The 24,132-nt window shown below is 45.5% G+C and overlaps 1 protein-coding gene across 3 annotated transcripts in view; it reads right to left on the reverse strand.

Moving 5' to 3' along the window:
* Positions 1 to 24,132, reverse strand: part of ERAP2 (endoplasmic reticulum aminopeptidase 2) — a 258,175-nt gene that overhangs the window by 110,022 nt on the left and 124,021 nt on the right. For all 3 annotated transcript variants that reach the window (XM_029572856.1, XM_029572865.1, XM_029572875.1), the window contains exon 12: positions 23,880 to 24,063. In XM_029572856.1, the coding sequence (XP_029428716.1) occupies positions 23,880 to 24,063 (184 nt within the window). The remainder of the gene's footprint in view (positions 1 to 23,879; positions 24,064 to 24,132) is intronic.

Genomic DNA, 24,132 nt, shown 5'->3' on the forward strand with positions numbered 1-24,132 from the left:
CTTGTTCATTGTTCCATGTCAAGTCTTCATGCCTGAGGTCCATGTCCAGGTGTCTTCGGGATCTCCTTCGTCCTGGTGTTCCTGCCTTCCGTGATGTTCTTACCTTCACCTCGCCTCGTCTTCGCTCTCGAGCCTTCTGGTATTGGTAGGCCGGGGGTCCCTCAGATGCAGTACTCCTGAGAGGACTAGCCTGCCGGTGGACGGTTGTCCTGTGCTCCTGAGCCGTCAAGTCCCGGATGTGTGTTCCTGTGCTGTCCCGCTCCTGTCGTGGTCCGTGACCAGCCTTGGGGCTGTGTAGGGCGCGTAACGGACAGGGTGGTCCGTGACTCAGTCCCGTGGGTGGCCTGAGTAGGGCACCCTGAGAGACAGTGCCAATGTCCATGCCTCGTGTTGCCTTTGTGGATGTCAAGAGTCTCGTCCCTGGATGCCGTTGCATCAGCCATGTGTCTTTGTCCCTGGATGCCATCGCATCAGCCATGTGTCTTCGTCCGGATGCCGTCGCATCACTCCATAGTCATGTCTTCATGTCAAGGCCCATCTGCCCTCACTATCTCATACGACCCGTATGACATAGTGAGGGCAAAAGTAGCGCCGGTGCCATTTTGAATATTGGCAATACGGCCCGAGTGCAGGAGGTCGCTCCCAGACCCCCGCTGGACATTTGGCAAGTCTTGTGGGGGTCAGGAGGCCCCCCCCAAGCTGGCCAAAAGTCCCTGGGGGTCCAGCGGGGGTCCGGGAGCGATCTCCTGCACTCGTGACGTCGGGTGACAGGAACCAAAATGGCGCCGGCGCTACCTTTGCCATGTCATATGGTAAGGGCAAAGGGCCACCGGCGCCATTTCTATTAACGCAGCCGTGGCCCGAGAGCGGGAGATCGCGCCGGGACCCCCCCACTGGACCCCAGGTAATTTAAAACATTTTGGGGGGGTTCGGGTGGGTGGGGGATTTGTTTGAAAGGGTCGGGGTGGGTTTTAGGGTTGTTTTGGTGTGCCGGTTTTCCCGTCCTCCTCCCCGCGCCGGGACCCCCCCACTGGACCCCAGGTAATTTAAAACATTTTGGGGGGGTTCGGGAGGGTGGGGGATTTGTTTGAAAGGGTCAGGGTGGGTTTTAGGGTTGTTTTGGTGTGCCGGTTTTCCCGCCCTCCCCCCCTCCCGCGCCAGGACCCCCCCCACTGGACCCCAGGTAATTTAAAACATTTTGGGGGGGTTCGGGAGGGTGGGGGATTTGTTTGAAAGGGTCGGGGTGGGTTTTAGGGTTGTTTTGGTGTGCCGGTTTTCCCGCCCTCCCCCGATTTACGATTTTTAACGATTTTTTAACAAAAAAACCCATGATGATCAGATTTCCCTCCCCCCCAGCCAAAATCGATCGTTAAGACAATCGATCACATGATTCACATCCCTAGTCACCATAGACCAATTTAAAAAAATGGCCCATTTCGTACCTCTACAGGGCCTACCATCTGCTCCAGAGTTAGCATGATTATTCTTCCACCATATCTTCAGACTGCACGGCTTAACTACGGACATTGTTTCAGACCGAGGTCTTCAATTTGTTGCCAGGTACTAGTGCTCCCTCTGCCAAAAATTCTGTATTAACATCAGCCTTACGACCGCCTATCATCCCCAAACTAACGGGCAAGCTGAGTGGATGAATCACTGCTTGAAGGCCTTCTTGCGCGCTTACATCAATGACCGACAAGATAATTGGTCAGACCTCTTATCCTGGGCAGAGTTTTCTTACAACTCTCACGCCGCCACTGCTACTGGAACATCTCCATTTTCAGTCATCTATGGGAAACAACCATGACCCCCACTACCTATACCAGAGCTTTCCAAAGTGTGTGTCGCGACACTTTGGTGTGTCGCCTGAGGTGTGCCGGTGTGTCGTGCAAGCCCAGTGCACGTGACACACCGGCAAGTGGGAGCCAATGCGGCCGCCGGTGGAGCTCATCCCACTGGCGGCTGAGCAGCGAAGAATCGTTGTGCTGTGTGCCGCAGACACACAGCCGGAAGATCGGTAAGGCCGTGGTGCGTTCACGTCACCACGGCCCGAAGAAAAAGGGCACGTCTAAACGTGCAGGTGCTCCGCCTCCTTCCTGCCCACGCGGCCCCGGAAGAACAATGTTGCCGGAGCCGCACGGGCAGGAAGGAGATGAAGCAGCCATGTGCAAAAGAGGAGCCGCGTTGTTGCAGCGGGCGAGAAGAGGCCCGGTAGCAGGGCCCCCACCGCGGATCAGATCGGCCCGAGAAGATCAGAGTCGCCGCGATCGGCCCGAGAAGATCAGGGCCGCTGCAGAGCTGATCCTGCAGCGACCCGTGAAGAGGAGGCCCAGAGGTAAGAGAGAGGCTGAGGGTCCGTAGAGTGCGTGTATGAGCTGAGTTGAGAGATTGGGTGCCTGTATGAGCTGAGCTGAGTTGAGAGATTGGGTGCGTGTATTAGCTGAGTTGAGAGATTGGGTGCGTGTATTAGCTGAGTTGAGAGATTGGGTGCCTGTATGAGCTGAGCTGAGTTGAGAGATTGGGTGCCTGTATGAGCTGAATTGAGAGATTGTGTGCGTGTATGAGATGAGTTGAGAGATTGGGTGCCTGTATGAGCTGAATTGAGAGATTGTGTGCGTGTATGAGATGAGTTGAGAGATTGGGTGCCTGTGTGAGTTGAGAGATTGGGTGTGGGAGTGAGGATCTCAATGTTTGCAGAGACAGCATGTGAGAGCCTGTGTGTGTGTGAGAGAGAGACAGCATGTGACAGTGAGAGCCTGTGCATGAGCAAGACAGCATGTGGGAGTGAGAGAGAGCCTGGGTGTGTGAGAGTCAGACAGCATGTGCAAGAGAGAGACTGTGTATGAATGATTGTATGAGAGAGAGAGCATGTGAGCGTGAGAGCCTGTGTGTGTGTGTGTGTGTGAGAGAGAGAAAGCATGTGAGAATGAGAACCTGACTGTATGTTTGAGGGAAGAAGATAGATGGAGAGAAAAGAAATAGAAAAAAAGACAATATGAAATGAATTGGCAAAAAAATAAGAAAGGGGAGGTGGAACAAAAAAGCCTGGGACCAACCAATTAGAAAACTAAGATCAGACAGCAAAGGTAAAAAAAAAAAAGAAAGAAATTACTTTTTACTGATTGGCACATGTAATCTTTGTTAATGTCAAGAGTAGCACTTTCTTTATGCGGATCTCACAATGTACGAGATCAACATGGAGGAACTGGAAACCCACAGGGCCTGCACAGAGGAGGCAGCAGAATGGGCTTCAGTGCCAATAGCAGCAATCAGCACCTCCCCAATAGCCATGCGGCATCAGTGGCAGCAGAGGAAGGAGAGAGGCTCCGAGGTTGCTGGCAAAAGAAAGAGAGGGGGTCTGCCTTTAGTGTGTGCATGTGTATGAATGGGTGCCTGCCTGGGGGTGTATGTGTGTGAATGGATGGGTGCCTGCCTGGGGGATGGTGAGGGAGTGGTGTGAAAATGAATGGGAGCCTGCCTGGGGGTCAGTTTTAGTGTGTGAAAATGACTGGGAGCTTGCCTGGGTGTGTGTGTTTGTGTGAGAATGATTGGGAACTTGCCTGGGTGTGTGTGTTTGTGTGTATGTGAGGGAGCCAGAGAGAGTGTGTATGAGAAAATCCAGGGGAGTAAGAGTTTGTGTGTGGGGTGTGTGAGGAGGGGGAGAGAGTGTCTTAGAGCCTGAGAGTGTGTCAGTGTCTGTGAGAGCGAGAGGTTATGGTGGGTATAAGAGCATGAATGTGTATGTATGTGACAGTGTATGTGTGAGAGAGAATGGACATGTGAGTCTGTGTGAGAGAGGATAACCTCTGGGAAACTGTAAAAAATGTATATGATTTTAATTAATAGAAATTCTATTTATCAGTAGTTTTAAAATATTCTTTTATTAGTATGGTTTTACTATTATAACTGATGCTTTATGTTTCTTGATTTTGTTTGTTTTCTGAGGAATGGTGGTTCTGTTTTTCCATTGTTAATACACAGTCTGGCTTCTTGGAGTTTCCATTTCAGTTTTTGTCTAATTTGTGCTCCTTTATTTTGTATTCTGTATTTGGTGAGGGTCTGTCTCTGCTCTGTGTGTGTGACCATGATGAGAGATTCTGCTAGCATAGGGATCTATAGCAATCGGGTTTGTTTTGTTTCCTCAATAGGTGGTGTATTGGTATTCTAGGACCCAGTGTAATATTTACCCATGCTTTTTCACAGGTAGGGTTATTGTTGTTTGAGTCCTTGGTGTTATTACTGTTATGTTACAATGGGATTGCAGTATAGATTTTGAGTGTCTTTTTTGCGAGGTTTTATTTTAGTTCACAATGTGCCTGGCAGTGGAAGGTGTTTGTGCTGCTGTTACTGTGAGGTGACACCAGAATTTGAAAATATCTTTTAGTATGATGAGCTGTAAGGGAAACATCCAAGCTCCATTGTTTTGGGGGAATTTCAGTGGATGCACAGAGTTACAGACTGGAGATGCAGGATTTATATTGACATCCTGTCCCTTCCTATAAATTCCAGATTTCACTCTCATAGCCATATAGAATTAGTTGAATGAGGCTATCAAATAATTTTATAGTGTGAAACTGGCCAGCTTTTTAAAATTATGCAGAAGACCCTTTGGACTTTTTTATTAACACCAAATATTCAAAAGCTGTGTTCATCCCATCAAGCTCATATCTCATTAAAGAGGTAAATTGAATAACACAATAACTTTGTTTTATTATTGTTACTCATAAATTATAACAATAACATTAATCTTGGAATATTATATATTTTTAATATAAACGAAAGGTTTTCACAAGATATGTTGTGTCGTGAAACATTTTATTATGTATATATTTAAGGAAACATACATAAATTGTCGAAATACATTTCGTTCATTTAACCTTTAACCTCCGGTTTGCTTGTAGACTAATTACTGTGTCCCGAAATTATGTTTGTCTAAAAAGTGTGTCACCAACATGAAAAGTTTGGAAAGCTCTGACCTATACCTCTATCAGTGCCATCCCCTGTGGCACAGGCTACTGTGGATGCCCTCAAAATGTTATGGGAGCAGACAAGCCTCTGCTTGCATCAGGCCACCTCCCGGGCCAAGAGAACTGCTGACAGTTGATGTCACTCGGTTCCTGAATTCCTCCATGGCCAGAAAGTCTGGTTAAGTACTCGATATATCCGACTTCGAATTCCGTCTCAGAGATTTGCTCCTAGATACATCGGCACCTTCGTTGTTACCCGATGCAATGGACCTGTTATATACCAGGAGAGCGAATTGCATATAACATTGTTTAATAAACCCTCTGCAGAGTCTGGAGTCGCCACTGAAGCGTGGGGGCACTGGTAGTGCCAATAAGGCTCGAAGCATCGATGGAGATGGCTGTGGATGAGAAGGAGCCATAAGAGGAACCGGATTATTTGTAAGAGCATCAAGCTAGGCGTGAGACCATCCGTGGAGGAGGCCAGTGCCTCAAGAAACTGCTGCTGTTCTTGTACCTTGGAGGCCAGCCCTGGGATGGCGTGGAGGGCACGCGGCTCTACCGAGTCCATGGCCTTTGCAACCTGTTGCGTCGGAGATGGACCCTTGGGCTGAAGTGGGGTTGATGCAACCCGTAGGTAGGGACCTATGGGTCCCCACCATCGGCAGATGGAGTGAGCTGAAGGTAGAGGCCGCTGGAGCTTCACCTATACCAGCCCTCGTTCCCGCGGGTTGAGCCTTTGGGTGCTGGGGCTGGCAGGACTTAGGTGGGTCTCGAGATTGTTTTGAGAAAAAAGGTAGTTCAGTCCAGAGTCAGCAGTCGATAGGTGGCGAAGTCCTACCCTGGACTGGGTTCGGTACTGGAACTTAGGCACTAATAAAACGGAGAGTAACTGGAGGCACTTAAGCAACGAAAGGCCAGAGCCTTGTAAGTCCACGTGCAGGGGATAGGCTAGAGGAGGTGTCACTGACAGGCTTGGATCAGGGCCGGCGGCAAGTGGAGGTCATGGCAAGCAACATAGAATTCTGGATATGGAGAAGTCTGTAGCGTAGTTAATCAAGGCAATGGTCAGGGCTGGAGAAAGCAGGCCTAGTCAATCATAGCAAAGGTCTGGGACTGGAGAAAGGCTGAAGAGTAGTCAGGCGTAGCAAAGGTCCGAGGCTGGAGATAGGCTGAAGAGTAGTCGGGCATAGCAAAGGTCCGGGGCTGGAGATAAGCTGAAGAGTAGTCGGGCGTAGCAAAGGTTCGGGGCTGGAGATAGGCTGAAGAGTAGCCGGGCGTAGCAGAGATCCGGGGCTGGAGATAGGCTGAAGAGTAGTCAGGCGTAACAGAGGTCTGGGGTTGGAGATAGGCTGAAGAGTAGTCAGGCGTAGCAGAGTCAAAATCCAAAGAGTCAAAATCCAAAGAGTCAGTCCAAAGAGTGAGTCCAAAATCCAAAGGGTCAGTCCAACAGGCAATAACGAGGAAGACAGTAACCAGGAACCACAGGAATCAGGAACATGAAGTAGAGAGGATTATCTATCAGCAACGAGTACTCGGAGTATGAGGAGACCTGTTGCAAAGGCAACGCTATGGAGCGAGGCCTGAGCTTATATGCACTGAAGAGTCTGACTATCATAGCTAAGATTATGGAAAGGCTTGTGAACTCCCAACTATCAGACTACATCGAAGATAACAAACTTCTATCCGCCTCACAACATGAATTCCGCAAAAATCGGGGCACATAATCCCTACTTACCTCCCTAACAGACCTCCTCATCCTAGGTACAGACAAAGGACAATCCTTTCTATTGGTCCTTCTGGATCTTTCAGCAGCTTTCGATACCGTCAATCACGCTATCCTCATCAACCAGCTAGCTGCCATAGGAATCTCTGGATTGGCGCTCACCTGGTTCAAATCGTTTCTAACCAACAGAGGTTATAAGGTAAAAATCCAGAACAAAGAATCATCACGCCACGACTCGGCCATCGGAGTCCCACAAGGTTCCTCTTTATCCCCTACACTCTTTAATATTTACCTCCTACCACTCTGCCAACTCCTTAGCAACCTCAATTTAATACACTTTCTCTATGCAGACGACATCCAGATCCTGATCCCCATCAAAGAATCATACTCAAAAACCCTCAAATACTGGGAATCCTGTCACCTAGAAATCAAAAGCCTCCTCAACAGCCTAAATTTGGTACTAAACTCCTCCAAAACTGAACTATTACTCATAACTCCTGACAACAATCTCACAGCTTGTCTCCCAACCAACCTACAAACCACCCATGTGAGGGATCTAGGTGTGCTAATCGACAATAAACTGAACTTCAAAGCCGACATCAATAAAACCACCAAAGACTGCTTCTATAAACTGCAAGTTTTAAAAAGGATAAGACCACTCTTCCACGCCAAAGACTTCAGAACCATCCTCCAAGCCCTCATTTTCTCTAGACTACTGCAACTCTACTTTACTTGGACTCCCTTCCTCATACACAAAACCGCTCCAAATAGTTCAAAACGCAGCAGCCCGTCTACTAACAAACACTAGGAAAAGAGAACACATCTCCCCAGTCCTAAAAGACCTCCACTGGTTACCAATTCAGTTCAGAGTCATTTATAAATCCATCACCTTGATATACAAAATCATTCACCAAAACACCATAATCGACCTACAAATTCCTCTCCGTTTACACAAATCCACAAGACCGACCAGGGAAGCCTACAGAGGATGCCTCCTTGTCCCACCCACCAAAACCACTAATCACAGCACCTTAAGAGATCGAGCCCTTTCCACAGCAGGCCCACCGCTATGGAACTCCATCCCCCCAGATCTCAGAAATGAACCATGCCTCCTAACCTTTAGGAAAAGACTCAAGACATGGCTTTTCAGGCAAGCCTTCCCGAACTCCACCTAACACACACCATCAATAAATTCTCTGCTCAGAAGCTGTATTTATTGGACTCCATATTTATATTGTACTCTTGTATATTTATATTGTACACTTGTATATAATTAACCTCCTCTATCTCTCTTTATTTCTTACAATCCCAGTTCATTAGCCCTTGTTAATTGTAACTGCATCTCTTCACCACGTTTATTTATGTTTTAGGTTGTATTCTTTGCACCCCTGTTTTCTGTAAACCGACATGATGTGAACGAATTCATGAATGCCGGTATAAAAAAACCTTAAATAAATAAAATAAAAATAAAACATCCGGGGCCGCAGCCAAGTTCCTGCCGCGGGCCCTTTAAAAGGATTAGTGATGCGCACGTGCCTAGGGAGGGGTGCGGCGCTGATTGCTGCATCTCTCCACGGGCCACGCGGAGAGGCCCAATGAGCAAGAACATCTTGGCTAGCGACACTAGGGACCATGGCAGAGCCGGAGGCGACCCAAGGTCGGAGCTGGTGGCCCACCGCTGCCAGTGAAGAGGAACCAGGAGCTGGAGTCTGAGTAAGAAGGTGAGAGGGCCGCACTGCAGGTCTCCCGCGGGCGACACTCATAACAGAATTGCTCTGAGGTCATGGCTATGCACCCTTTTTCAATGGCTTCACCCATCTCCAAGTCCCCATCATGGTCCTCTCCTCATCTGAGAGTGGGATTGCACTTTTCCCCATTGAAGGGTCTCGAAGCACGTATGTTACAGAAGGAAGATATGTTTTCCAGGAGTTCTGAAATGTAACACCTGGAAAAAAGAGCCCTCCTGGAGGATACATCTTAACTTTAACAACCCCCCAAATAATCTAAGAGGAGTCTGAATTGATATGTGAGAAGCCGCCGGCCTCACAAGACTTTGGGGGGCTTTGTGTGGTTCAAGCTTCAGCTAGAAGCCAACAGAGGAGTAGGAGATGGCCAATAAGAAGCGCTGCTCGCTGACTGCTAATGCTGGCTATAGGCCATCATGTTGGAGATGCAGGGAAAAAAGAAAGTTAGAAAGACTTTGCTGTTGGTGGTGGCCTAGGCCGTGAATCACTCCCTTCTTCCCCGCATGGAAACCATGTGTTTGTGGGAGACCTGAGGTTTCCCCCATGGCCCGCCTCCAGTTCCCCCTGGTCCGTCTCTGGTTTAAACTCTTGAATCATTGTCAGGATGCCAAACTTTGTGGCAGGTTGCTCTGTTAAAATTTTAGCTTCCATACTGTTCAGCTGTATTTCTATCACTATTTAGGCCTTGCATTTTCCTCTCTTCTGAACTTTGATAGAATGGACGAGGATTTTATTTTCCATAGTCCAAATCCAGTTAAGGAGATAGTTATTTGCCCTTGAGTGAAGTGAATTACTCTCCTGATGTCTAAGAGGTTGTGAGATAAGAACATAAGAAATTGTTATACTGGGTCAGACCAAGGGCCCATCAAGCCCAGCATCCTATTTCCAACAGTGGTCAATCCAGGCCATAAGAACCTGGCAAGTACTCAAAAACTAAGTCTATCCCATGCTACTGATGCTAGTAATAGCAATGGCTATTTTCTAAGTCAACTTAATTAATAGTAGAGATGTGTATTGGGTGCCCGATCGTTTCCGCTTTCGGGTTCGTGTGGCCGCAGGAAAATCTCGTGTTCCCGCGGATCAGCATTTTTTTTTCGTGAAAAATCGTTTTTCGGCTTAGTTCGCACTACCAAAAACTAACAAAAAGTAACAAAAACTAACGGTAACTAATGTGTTTTTTTTGTTAGTGCGCACTAATGGGAGTTAGCGCGTACTAAGCCGAAAAATGATTTTTTATGAAAACTCGGGGAAAATACAATCGTTTTATCGGTTTCCTGATCCATGACGATTTAGGAAATATTGTAAGAATTTCCTAATCGTCAAAAAACGATTGCATATCCCTAATTAATAGCAGGTAATGGACTTATCCTCCAAGAACTTATCCAATGTTGTGTTCGTGGACCCTTGGGCTGGTTGGAACAGAAGATGGAGTGCCGTGGAGGACCACAGCGAATGTCCCAACCAGGAGGCGGTTCGGAAACTCGGTGCTGGCTGACGCTCTGGTCTATGGAGAAGTCCTCTGCGACCAAGGATTCTCCCTCCTCTGGACGGATGGACGGTGTAGGACCAAAGAAGAAGAAGAGGATTCTTCACCCTGGAGACCGGCACTCCCCCGGGAGGAGCCCTTAGTCCAGCCGCTGGGACTTTAGAAGATTCACCCTGGAAGCCGAAGTCCCCCCAGGAGGGGCCCGTAGGGACTCGGCCGCTGGGACTTAGGCAACTTCCTGATGTTGTGGGTGGTCCGGATGCAGGCGCCTCCTGCAGGTCGTGGTTCCGGACGGCTGGCGCCTCCAGCAGGTCGGAGGAAATCCAGGAGTCAGAGTCCAAGGGTGATCCACAGCCGGTCCAGAGTCGGAGCCAAAGAGCGATCCGAAGTCAGTCCAGGAGTCAGAGCCAGAAGAATCCGAAGCCAGTCCAGGAGTCAGAGCCAGAAGAATCTGAAGCCAGTCCAGGAGTCAGAGCCAGAAGAATCCGAAACCAGGGAAGCAGGCAGAAGCGGGACGAAGACAACCAGGAACGCAGCAACACAGGCCAAGTCCAGGAACCTTGTTGCAAGGCACAGATGAGAGTTCGATGCAGGGTACTTGTACCCTGAGGCGTCTGATGTCATCCTCAGTGCAGCTGAGGATTTTCCCGCGCTGGCCCCTTTAATTGGGACTCCTCCCCGCGCGCGCGTCAGGGGGCGGGGCCAGCCACGTCTGGACGTCGGCGTCTCTCCCGAGGAGGGAGAGACGTGCTGGAAGGCCTGCAGGCCCGGAGGTTGCCGCGACTGCCCTGGAGAAGCCCCGAAACGGCCCGGGCCGCCCCCGAGGTAGGTGGAGGACCCGGGGCATGGCCCGGGACCACAAAATCCAAACCCTTTTTAAATCCAGCTACACTAACTGCACTAATCACATCCTCTGGCAACAAATTCCAGAGCTTAATTGTGTGTTCAGTGAAATAGAATTTTCTCAGATTAGTTTTAAATGTGCTACTTGCTAACTTTATGGAGTGCCCCCTAGTCCTTCTATTATCCGAAAGAGTAAATAACTGAGCCAATATCATTGCACATTTAAAACTTTAATCTTATATCTATATCTATAACATTTATATATGAGGATACATCTATATCTATAACATTTATATATGAGGATACATTTTTCTTTTCCCAAAAAAATTTCTATTTATCAAATCTATTGCACATCCATATAATTAAAATCACATCATATTGTATCCTAAATGTTACGGTCCCGGTCGAGACAGTCGCGACCCCGGCCCTTACCTCCTTGGTCCCGTTCCGTCTCCGACAGCCTGTGGCCTGTTTCGCGGCGTCCCCACAGGGGGGGGACGCCGTCGAGAAACCCTTCCTGGATGCCGTCTCCCTAGGCGCGCGCGCAGGAGCCGCGCTTATGAAGGCCTTTTCCCACCACTGAAGGCCCCGCCTTACTCCTGATGTCAGACGCTGTGGCCTATGTAAGGCTGCCGTGGAGCCCAGGACTTTGCCTTGCAACAGGGTTCCTTGCGGTTCCTAGTTACTCCGAGCCGCGGAGTGTGCTATTGTGTTAGCAGCTCCATTCCTGCCTACGACTTGCTACGCTTCTGTGTCCAAGCCCTGTCTTTGCTTTTGCCTGGTTCCAGTAACCTGTCCTGCTTCAGTTCCAGCCTGGTTCCAGTACCTCTCCTGCTTCAGTGCCAGCCTGGTTCCAATAACCTGTCCTGCTTCAGTTCCAGCTTGGTTCCAGTACCGCTCCTGCTTCAGTGCCAGCCTGGTTCCAGTAACCTGTCCTGCTTCAGTTCCAGCTTGGTTCCAGTACTTCTCCTGCTTCAGTGCCAGCCTGGTTCCAGTAACCTGTCCTGCTTCAGTGCCAGCTTGGTTCCGGTACCTGTCCTGCTTCAGTTCCTGCCTGACTCCGGATCCCTGCCCGCCTGCTTCAGCTCCAGCTTCCGTGATCTCCTAAGTCCCAGCGGCCGGGCTCCTCCCGGGGCAGCTCCGGCTTCCAGGGTGAATCCCCTAAGTCCCAAGCGGCTAGGCTCCTATGGGCTCCTCCCAGGGGAGCACCAGCTTCCTGGGTGAAGCTCACCGTCCATCGCCTGCCTGGTATCAGCCTCCCGGCCTGCCCTCTAGTAGAGACTATGGTCCATCTCTCTCCAGTCTCCCGCAGGCCGGCCCAAGGGTCCACTAAAACAGCTTATCCTCAACACTAAATACATCATTTTATCTCCTTAATTCCACGTGTCAATTCTAGTACACACATTTTTTTGAGCACAAGTTTCTTTGTGTTGCTAATATCATATCTCAATTAAAATTTGTTCATGTAGGTGCATTTACGACACAACCTTTATTTCAAATCGTAGCAATTTTTATTATAAATGTATTTATATCATTCTTTTTTACTGTTAGTTTCAAAACTATATATTTATTTATTTTATTTATTTTGAATTTTTATATAACTGACATTCCTATAAAGAATACAGATCACACCGGTTTACATTGGAACAGAACTTTCACTGGGAGGCGATACATTAAACAATGAACATTAGCGAATTATAACATTCAAAAACATTTGGAAACAAGGAACCATAACAAACCGAGAGCAGCTTCAACATGGAATTAATACAAAACTGAGGATAAATAAAAATAAAATAAATAAAATGAAATAAATATAAATACTTGATTTAAAACTAGGATGGATCCTGGGGGGGGGCTGTGAAGAGATAGTTCAGTATGCCCATTAACTGTTGGCCTTGGACCTTGGTCCATGTTCTAGGACCTGCGTCAAAGAGAACTTGGGTTTTCAGGGAAAGTTTGACTGAAAAGCCAAGTTTTTAAGTCTTTCTTGAAAGTTTGGAGACAATGTTCTTGACTGAGGTCTGGTGGGAGAGTGTTCCATAGAGTCGGCCCTGATGTAGATAACGCTCGTTTGCTTAGAGATTTAGTAGGGGGGGCATGCAGAGAGCCTTTGTAAGCTCTTCTGACTGGTCTTTCAGAGGTGTGAGCATGGAATTGATGGCTGAGTTTGAGAGGGGCGATGTTAGGAATGTCTTTATGTATCATCATGAGTACTTTGAATGAAATCCTGGCTTTGATGGGTAACCAGTGAAGTGACTGCAGTATGGGAGAGATATGCTCTCTTTTGTTTGAGTTGGTGAGTATTCTCGCCACGGCATTCTGTACCATCTGCAGTGGTTTTATTGTTATTGCAGGGAGACCAAGCAAGAGGGAGTTGCAATAGTCTAATTTAGAAAGGATAATGGACTGCAGCACCAGTCGGAAATCTCGAAAGTGAAGGAGAAGTTTACGTTTTTTTAATACTTGTAATTTAAAGAAGCATTCTTTTGTAGTGTTTTGGACAAATGATTTAAGATTGAATTGGTTGTCTAGTTGAACTCCTAAATCTCTGACATAGGGGGAGTGGTTAATAGCAGTTGAGAGTGATTGTGCTGCATTTAGGGAGTTGAAGAGAACTTGGCTTTCACCTGAAGAAATAATGAGAATCTCTGTCTTATTTGTATTGAGGATCAAGTTAAGACTGGTAAGTAGACTGTTAATTGATCGCAGACAGTTGTTCCAGTGGGTCCAGGTTTTGTGAAGAGAGTCTGTGATAGGGAGAAGAATCTGGACATCATCAGCGTAGAGGTAATAAGTTAATTTTAAGTTGAAGAGTAATTGGCAGAGAGGGAGCAGGTAGATGTTAAACAGTGTAGGGGAGAGGGCTGAACCTTGCGGGACTCCTAGGTTTGATCTGATGGGGTGAGATACCTTATTGTTAATCTTCACCTTGTAAAATCTATTGTCCAGGAAGGATTTGAACCAACTGTGAGCCACTCCTTTGATACCAATGTCAGCTAGACACTGAAGAAGAATGGAATGATTCACCGTATCAAATGCCGCAGATAAGTCCAGTAGTACTAGTAGGTACGGCAGTTTCCTCTCAAGGTTTAGGAGAATGGTATCCACTAGTGATGTTAGAAGCAAGTGTTTCGAGTTTTGCGGAATCCAAACTGGAAAGGGGAAAGGATGTTGTTCTCCTCCAGGTATTTTGAAATTTGTTTATTTACTATTTTCTCCATAATTTTGGAGATCAGTGGTAAGTTAGCTATAGGTCTGAAGTTTGCAGGATCAGTAGTTGGAAGGTTAGGTTTTTTTAGTAGGGGTTTGAGTATAGCTAGTTTAAGTTGGTCAGGTACCATCCCTTGTATCAAGAAGCAATTAATTATGTCTGCTAAAGCTTTTGAAATAGTGTTCGGGATGGAGAGCAGGAGGTTTGAAGGTATTGAGTCTAGTGGGTGAGACGAAGGTTTGAGCTTCCTGAGGATGTTTTCAATTTCCAGGGAGGAAGAAGTCTCGAAAGCTTCTAGTGTGGAGTTTCGATTAGGAGTAAAGGGTAAAGATGGGGGGCTTCCTACGTTGGACGCAGTAAGTGGCTTTATGAGGTTTGCTATTTTTCTCTCAAAGAAGATGGCCAGCTCTGTGGCTTTGTTGAGTGCTAGAACATCTGGAATGGTAGGAGGGGAAGGTTTAGTGAGTGATGAGACATAAGAGAATAAGGCTTTGGAATCAAAGAAGAAATGGTGGATTTTTTTGGAGAAGAAATCTTTCTTAGCTCTAAGAATGGCGTTCCTGTAGATATTCAGCAGTGATTTGTAGGCTGATAGAGTTGAAGTTGATGGGTTCTTGCGCCATCTGTGCTCTTTGCTCCGTAGCTGTGTTTGAGGGCCTTTAGATTTGGGGTGAGCCATGGTTTCCTGTTATCCTGATGTGGGTGTAGCGATTTGGTAATGGTTGGACAGGCTTGTTCTGCCACTTTGTTAGTTATCTTGAGCCAGGAGGAAGTCGCAGTGAAGGCATCTGAAAGATCAAGCTGAGCTAGATCCTTTGCGAGCATATTACTTAGATAGTCTGTGGGACAAGGTTTCCTGAACTGAATAGTGGTGCTAGGGAAGACAGGCTGGGGGTGATCTTTAATTTGTAGCTCTGATGAAATGACCTGATGGTCTGACTAAGGGACTGCAGTACATATTGGGCTGGTAGCAGAAATAATGCCTTCGTTAATGAAAATAAGGTCCAGTGTATGGCTGGCTTTGTGCGTAGGGCTTGTAACAATTTGTATAAAGCCCAGGTAACTAAGTGTAGAGAGTAGGATTTCACAGTTGGGGGAAATCAGTGAGGCATCCACGTGAAGATTGAAATCTCCCATCAAGATAGATGGTTTATCTAAGTTGAAATGTTTGGTTGTCCATTCGATCAATGGAGAAGGGTCAGATTCAAGAATACCTGGGGGTGCATAGATGAGGCCAAGTTGGAGATGAACTGATTTGAAAAGGGATCATTCGATGTTGTTAGTTGTGGTAGATAGTTGCAAAGAGAGGTCTAGACCTTTTTTTTACAGCGAGCAGTAGTCCTCCTCCTCTTTTTTTAAGTCTTGGGATTGAATGGATATCGTATAGTTGATTGGGGAGCTGGTTCAGAAGAACTGTATCCGTTGGTTTCAACCACATCTCTGTAACTGCACAGATGTCTGGTTTAGAGTCTAAAAGGTAATCGTTGAGTAGGTGGGTTTTTTTGGAAATGGATTGAGCATTGAATAGAGTAAGCGTGAAGAGAGAGAATCCGAGGAGTTGAGTGACTGGAGCAATCATGATTGGAATTAGCCTTTGTTGCCGGAGGCCTATAGCTCGAGGCCTGTTGAATCTCCGATTGTAGAATATAGGTATAGTAAATGTGCGCATATTGAGAAAGGATCGATGAAATGTGAAGGTGTAAGAGGTCAGTTGTTAGAGGTGATGAATGAAATGTAGGATAAAGGTGGTCTCACAGGGCCTGGTGTCAGTGACAATATTTAGGTTATGCCCCAACTGCTGATAGTTGATATGTTAGCACGGTCGAGGAAGGTGGGTCCAGACGATGGAGTGAAACTTGAAAGGGGGCGTAGTACCCTAATAGCAAAGACGTTACTCCCGAAGGGGCGCACAAAGGGGCCTGCCCCTTTGACGCGCACCTTCGGCGTGCGACGTTCAGCGCGCGGCGCCGGAATGGAATGAAATTTAAGACTCTGCCAGTCCTCTTCTGATTGGCTGCCTTGCAGCTGTCGGATGATTGGCCGGTTCTCTGTGGGGGCGGGCTTTAGCCGAGAGAGGAGAGCGGGCCTGGAGCGGAGCCTAGTCTGGTCACGCTGTCGGCGGCGGCCCTGTCCGGGTAAGTGATGAGAAAAAGGCCTTACCCCGATGGGATGCCGGCGCCGATTGCGCAGGCTTTACTTCAGGAGCGGCAGCAGCAACTTCAAGGTGAGCCGGTTAAGAAAGGAAGATTCGCGGGCTGGGAAATAAATTTAAAGCGCCGCCAGTCCTCTTCTGATTGGCTGCCTTGCAGCCGTCGGATGATTGGCCGGTTCTCTGTGGGGGCGGGCTTCAGCCGAGAGAGGAAAGCGGGCCTGGAGCGGAGCCTAGTCTGGTCACGCTGTCGGCGGCGGCCCTGTCCGGATAAGTGATGAGAAATATATAGATTACAAAAACAGATTTCTGTTACCCCGTACATGGTAGCGTTGTTATTTCAAATGCATTTCATTTCTGAAAAAAGAGATGCAAGAATGTCTAGCCTTGGAAAAAGAGATTTGGAATCTTTGATTTGTTTTCTATTTGCATCTTTTACAACAAACTCAAATGTTTAAGACAGAGTCAAATTGAAATACTTGTTACAAAATAGGAAAAGTTGTTCTTGCCTGCTAATTTTCATTCCTGTAGTACCACAGATCAGTCCAGAATCCTGGGTTTTGCATCCCTGCCAGCAGATAGAGGCAGAGAAAGTTTTACCAACACTGCTACATAATCACATGTATCACCTGCAGTTCCTCAATATTTACCTGTACCCAAGCATAAAAAACAGTAAAAACACCAACAAATTTATAAAAACTTTTTTTTTTCAAACAAATCTGTATTCCAACTAATAAAATTGGATGAGCGCAGAAATCTCCACATCCACAGACCAGGCGGGTTCTAGACTGATCTATGGTACTACAAGAATGAAAATTAGCAGGTAAGAATCAATTTTCCTTTCTCTGTATGTACCCAGATCAATCCAGACTTCTGGTGTGTACCAAAGCTCCCTACTTAGGGTAGGACCTGGAGAGTCCTTCTCGCAAAACACTCTCGCCAAAAGACCGGCACATCCAAGCGATAGTGCCTTGCAAAAGTATGCAGTGACTTCCAAGTCACTGCCTTACAAATTTCCTGCGGCAAAACAATCTGAGCCTCTGCCCACGAGACCACCTGAGAGCGCATAGAGTGGGCTCTCAAACTCTCAGGAACTGGACAACCCTTAGTTATGTACGACAACCAAATGACCTCCTTCAGCCACCGCGCAATAGTAGCCTTAGAAGCCCGAGAACCTCTCTTCGAACTGCTCCATAACACAAAGAGATGATCCGACCTCCTGAAATCATTTGTTTCCTTGAGATACCTCAACAAAGCTCTGCATATATCCAAAAACTTAAGCTTCCTCACATGAAGTGTGGAAAAGTCCATCTCAGAAAAAGACGGAAGGTCCACAGTCTGATTCACATGAAATGCCGATACCACCTTAGGTAAAAACAAGGGTAGTGTCTGCAAGGACACCCGTGAGTCCGAAATCTGCAGGAATGGATCATGGCAAGACAAAGCCTGCAACTCAGAGCTCCTCCTAGCTGAACAAATGGCCACTAGAAAAACAACCTTAAGGGTCAAATCTTTAAGCGGTGCTCTCCGAAGTGATTCAAAAGGTGCCTCACACAAACCTCTGAAGACAAGATTAAGATTCCAGGATGGGCAAACTCTCCTAACTGGTGGGTGCAAATTATTAGCCTCCCGAAGAAACCGAACCATGCCAGGATGAGAAAACAGAGAGCAACAATCTACTTTACCTTTTAGGCAAGCAAGAGCAGTCATCTGGACCCTAAGAGAGTTGAAAGCCAAACCCTTCATCAAACCCTGCTGAAGAAAGGACAAACCCTCCTGAAGAAAGGAAAACATCTGAGACACCATAGATCGTAAAGCTTGCACTCTGTTAGCAATACACCAGGACTCATAAACCTTCCCTGGAGAGAGAATTGCTTCTGCGGACCTGGCACTGATCTTGCCGGGTGAGACCTCCTACTGCCTCGAAAACAGGACCGAGCCTGAAAAAACCTCTTGCCCTTAGGCTTTTCCTCTGGCAACCTAAGAACCTTATTCTCACCCAGATCCTTCATCAACTGCTCCAGGTTCTCCCCAAATGAAAGCTGGCCTATGAAGGGAAGTGATCCCAACCGAGACTTAGATGATACATCTGCTGACTAGTTACGCAACCATAACAACCTTCTGGCTGATACTGCAGACCCCATAATCCGAGAAGACGTTATCACCAGTTCATACAGAACATCAACAATGTACACCACCATCGCCTCTAAGCGGTCAGCCTTAATTGCCTCCACGCCAGACTTCACCTGACCATCCTGAAGCTGCTGCACCCAATGCAGACAAGCCCACTATATAAAACTAGAATAAATGGCCTCCCGTAAACTCAGGGCTGACACCTCAAAAATCCTCTTGAGCTAAACTTCCAGTTTTCGATCCTGAACATTCTTCAAAGCCTGCGGACCCCGCAACTGGGATAGTTGTGTTTTTAGTAACCGCCAAAACCACAGCATCAACCTTTGGAAGGGAAAACAGCTCCAATGTCTGCTCAGGCAAAGGATAAAGCTTCACCATCGCCTTCCCAACTCTCAAGCTGGCATCAGGAGTATCCCACTCTCGATCCACCAACTTTTTCACCGACTTATGATATGGGAATGCTCTTGCTGGAACCCTAAGCCCATCCAGGACAGGGTCTGCCCTTTCCATATCAGAGTCTTCTTGTGGATCCTTCACCCAAGCTCCTCCAGAACCTGAGGAATAAAAGGCCCTAACTCTTTACGAAACAAACGGACCACCTTAGAGTCATCATCCTCAGATACCAGGATCTCCTCCAGATCAAGGAAGGTCCCAAAAAGCAAATCGGAAGCCGATCCAATATGGCTAAGTAGCGACCATAACAGATGAGATTGGTAAAAAAAGAACAACTTTATTCACACAGTATCTGTGCCCAACTCTGGCCGAGTTTCGCTCTACACATAGAGCTGCCTCAGGGGCTACTGTAATTAAAACATCCATATAATTTAAATTAAAAACATTTATAAACAAATAAATTTGTAAAGACATCACACTGACATTAGAAATAAAATTAATCAAATCAAATGAAATACATTAAAACATGCATAATAACAGACAAACAGGGCACACAGTAGCATAAAATTGAAAAAAACTGACAAAAGGACTAAAGATATTAAAATGTTGTTGTCATGGGTGTTGAGTGATTTATATATTTGAAATACCTGTATGTATTGCTGTGTTTTTCTTAATAAAGAGTACCGTGATTCATATCCAAATCTCGTCGGTTACTCCAACTTATATATTCCTATTGGCATTATGAGAGACATCATGAAACATGGTGACAGTATACCTTTCCATCTTGAAAACTCTTAATGTTAAAAAATTGTATATTGATAAAAGTGCCACATCTCGTATTATTTTTAAAAAAGGGGGGTTGTTTTAGGTGAGGAATGAATGATATTTGAATGAGTGATTGTCACATAATTATGCGCATAAAATCATAGATGAAAATAAAAATAAAAAGTAAAAAACATGTTGGAGATAAAAATAGAATAAAAATGGAGTGAAACAAGTGAAATTGGTGAATGCCTAATTAAACTAAGAAATACTCTCTATACAACTGCTAAATACAGTGCAGCCTGATAGTCTTGTTTGGTTTTGATGTATCCAAACTGAATATTTTTCTTCCTTTTTGGATTCTATTAAAATTTATTTATTTTTTATTTATTTATTTGCTTTTTTATACCGACATTCAATTCAAAATATCACACCGGTTTACATTGAAACAAATTGTCAACAAATATTATTGAAGACCTAATACAGTATAACAGTTGAAAAACAGCGTGTGGAATAAGGAAAAAAAAACCCCAACTAATAATTATCAATAAATTAAACATAGAACTATATAAGATAATAAGCTAACATTATGAAACAAAATTCAGTATCTCATCGATAATAAAAGGAACAAAACCTTGTATAAGGGGAAGAAATCTATCGAGTTTATTGGGGGAAAGCTTTGATAAAAAGCCATGTTTTAAGGTTTTTTCTAAAGGTGGATGTGGAGGGTTCAGTCCTTAGTGGTGGTGGAAGTGAGTTCCATAGAGTAGGACCAATTATAGAGGGGGCTCGATTTATAGTAGCTGTTTTGAGCATTTTTTTGCTGTAGGGAATAGAGAGTAAACCAGTGTCTGTAGAACGAAGATTTCTAGTAGAAATACAATGATAAAGTGGTTTTTGTAACCAAGATGAGTCATCATCGTACAATGCTTTATGAATAAGCATAAGTATCTTATATTGTGATCTAAAAGCGATGGGAAGCCAATGTAATTGGTGCAAAATTGGAAAGATGTGTTCAAATTTTCTGCAATTTGATAGGGATCTAGCGGCAGCATTTTGAAGCAGTTGAAGTGGCTTAATTGTGGAATTATGTAAATTATGTAAATAATAAATAAATATATATATAATTATGTAAATGTTTTCATGACAAATACATTTAATCACTTAAATGAGGAATAAAAGCCAGGGGCATGCCAAAAATAAAAAATATTAAAATAATATTATAAAATAAATAGCTATTAATTGGACACTAAAAATGATACCGGGGATAAAATATCACAGCCTAATGTTCATAATTGCTACTGATATTGTTAAACAACTGTTAATGCCATGGATCAAAAAGCATAAAAATATGCATGAAGAGTTGAAATAAAAACAAAAATAACTAGGGACTAACCCGGGAAGTGGAAAATATATATATGAAATGGTGAAAATTGTCAATGTAACTTCATGCTCACCTTACTGACAGACGGAAAACTGCAGAAAGCTAGATACACAGCAGACCTTGATTATGCATGGAAAGGCTGTTGTGTACACTATTAATGATAAAATCAAAATAAGAATCGAAATGTGTACTTCTGCCGTGCTGCTACCGACACTGGCCACAAGAAAAAACCACTGTGCTTAGTATTGCTTGAATATCTGTAACCTAGAGTGAAGGACAAATGATCTTAGCATAGAAAAACATTCAAGACGAGTCAGACTAGGTCGGGGCATGGCAGCATATTCATGCATAAATTAGCAATTAAGAGGAATTTTTAAAGAAGTAACTGTATTTTAAAAACAACAGACGAGCTTGCTCTGTGCTTCTGAGGTTTTCCATGGTGCTCGACCCCGTCTTTCCCCAGCGCCGAAGACAGAAATGATTCTGAGGTCCTGGACTGCGACGACGCTGAAGAAGTCCTATCTCCAGCACCGTGCTCATATGAGGGTGCTGGAAGGGGAGTGGGCAGCTCCATTGGTTCCTCACGGTCCTTGGGCGTAGAGGCACCTGACGCCGGAGTCGAAGGGTCAGATTTTTTAGACCCGAAGAGTTTTTTCATTGTATCAAGTTGAGTCCAACAACCCTTGGGGGTCATTTGGTCGCAAAGATGACGCTCCCAGGCCGAGGATGCAAACATCATGCAGATCCATGATAGACATGTTCCGCGGGCACTGGAGGCATTGATAAAAACCCAATGACACCATGAAAAAGAGCCGGTGAGTGGCCAATGACCAGCGGATACCGAGAATGGCACAGTCAGGAATCAACTGCAAAGAAGGTACAAAAAACTTACCATACAACACTGAAGCACCAAGGGGGACCCAGTGCAGAAAAGTATAGAGAAAAGACTCTAAAGAGCAAAGCTCCAAACACCCGTGAAGCAAACAGCTCCACGGAAAAGAAGAGACTGAAGAGGGACCCTGCATGGACCCGTGGATAGTGGCATGCAGGGCATGCTCAGCGTGCCTAGTCAAAGTTCTAGAAACTTTGACAGAAATCTTTCCATGCCGGGCTCCATCTGATGTCACCCATGTGTGAGGACTACCAACCTGCTTGTCCTAGGAGAATTTCTTTTTCTCCATAGTATTTATTTACTACAAAATTTCACTGTCCCCAGTTCCCCAAACAATCTGAACTTCAAGACATGTTTGGGCATGACTTCTTATTTATACTAAGATTGAATGTAAGTATTTTTTCTAAAGAAAATAAAAAAAAAGAAAAGTATTATATTCATTTCTGTTCCCAATGGTGATTAACAGTGACAGTATGAGGGAATGATGCAAAAACAATACTAAATTCTCTCCTTAGGACATACATTAAAACTATATTGCATCTGGCTAACAGGTCGATACAGTAAAGTGTGCTCCGTCGGAGCGCACTGTCAGCCTGCTCTGGACGCGTGTTTTCCCTTACCCCTTATTCAGTAAGGGGAGGAAAACACGCGGCCCACCCGCGGCACCTAATAGCGCCCTCAACATGCAAATGCATGTTGATGGCCCTATTAGGTATGCGCACGCGATTCAGTAAGTAAAATGTGCAGCGAAGCCGCACATTTTACTCTAAGAAATTAGCGCCGACCCAAAGGTCGGCGCTAATTTCTTCTGGCGCCAGGAAAGTGCACAGAAAAGCAGTAAAAACTGCTTTTCTGTGCACCCTCCGACTTAATATCATGGCGATATTAAGTCGGAGGTCCCCAAAAGTAAAAAAAAGTAAAAAAAAAAAAAAAAAAAATTTGAATTCGGCCCGTGGCTGTCGGGCCGAAAACCGGACGCTCAATTTTGCCGGCGTCCGGTTTCCAAGCCCGTGACTGTCAGCGGGCTCGAGAACCGACGCCGGCAAAATTGAGCGTCGGCTGTCAAACCCGCTGACAGCCGCCGCTCCTGACAAAAAGGAGGCGCTAGGGACGCGCTAATGTCCCTAGCGCCTCCTTTTCCCCATTTTTACCGCGTCACCTCATTTAAATACTGAATCGCCCGCACCGGCGAGGGGCCTGTGCGCGCGCCGGGAGAGCGGGCGTTCGTCCGCTCTCCCGCGGTCTTACAGTATCGACCTGTAAAACAGTTATTTTGTTTAAAATGCACCCTGGATGGTAAAGTTCTGCCACACCCCCCAAACTACTTGTCATCTCATGATTATAATAACGTTTTTTAAACAAGTTCTTGTACATTTCTTCTTTCCAAAAGCTTGACTAAAATGTGTGTGCTTACACATTAAACCTGTGGATTTATAAAATGTGATCGTTCGCCTAGAATGTGTTTTTTCCTCTTTAAATATCCTATTAAGAAATCTATTATTCTAATTATTATTATCATCATTATCATCTGACAAGCTGAATTATTCCCTGCATTCCACTTCTCTCAAAAGGCTTGCCTAGGCATGTCCCAGGGTAGGCAGAAGAGTAGCTCAGTGATGTTATTAAATCAAACATGGCACCTATCCTTTTAGCCGTGATGTCCTTTCCACTGTTGTCATCCAAGATGGCTACCCCCAGGGCAACAAAGTTGTCTGTCCCCTTTTTGCCCTGATGTCATCCAAGATGGGCACCCTAGGACACTTGGCCACCATCTTGAAAAATGGATTTCCATGGGCAAAAAGGGGTGGGGTGTGGGTGGAGCTAGGCTAATGTTAACAAAGGGGCAGGGATAAGGTGGAAAAAGAGGCAGGGCTTTGGACCAGGGTGAAAGCTAATTGGCTTGGAGTCAGGACCACAGGGCAAGGCTTAACCTAGAAATGAACACTCATTGGCTGAAGGGTAAGTAAAGAGGCAGGGATTAACTGAGAGGTGGGCATGGCCACCTGTCAAAACAAAGTTTGATAAGTGCTGTATCCCTAGACTACTCCCCTTAGATATTAAAGTATATTTTCTCTCTATTTTATATAGTTTGTTTCAGAAAAGAGGACTTCATATTCTTTGTTTTCCAGGTACTATTTCAAAGTCATGAAAGTTAACAAGTTTCAAGAGTTAAAAAATGATAGACCTGTACCTTGCAAGTTGAAACACATTGTGGATCAGACTTGTTCTGTCCTTGTCACTAAAGAGGGTGGGATTGTGTTCTAGCACTTCTATGATGTTGTCCCATCCATTCCCCTCATAGTGTACAATGTAATAGCCATTCATATCCACATTGAACTTAATCCAGTTTGGTTCTTTATCCAGTTCTATGGTATCTGGTGGAAGAAAATTACAGTATAACTTATATAAGTATCATTTTCTAAAACTAAATACTTTCTTTTTAA

This window comes from Rhinatrema bivittatum, chromosome 1 (genome assembly GCF_901001135.1).
Source record: "Rhinatrema bivittatum chromosome 1, aRhiBiv1.1, whole genome shotgun sequence".
NCBI classification, from domain to species: domain Eukaryota; kingdom Metazoa; phylum Chordata; class Amphibia; order Gymnophiona; family Rhinatrematidae; genus Rhinatrema; species Rhinatrema bivittatum.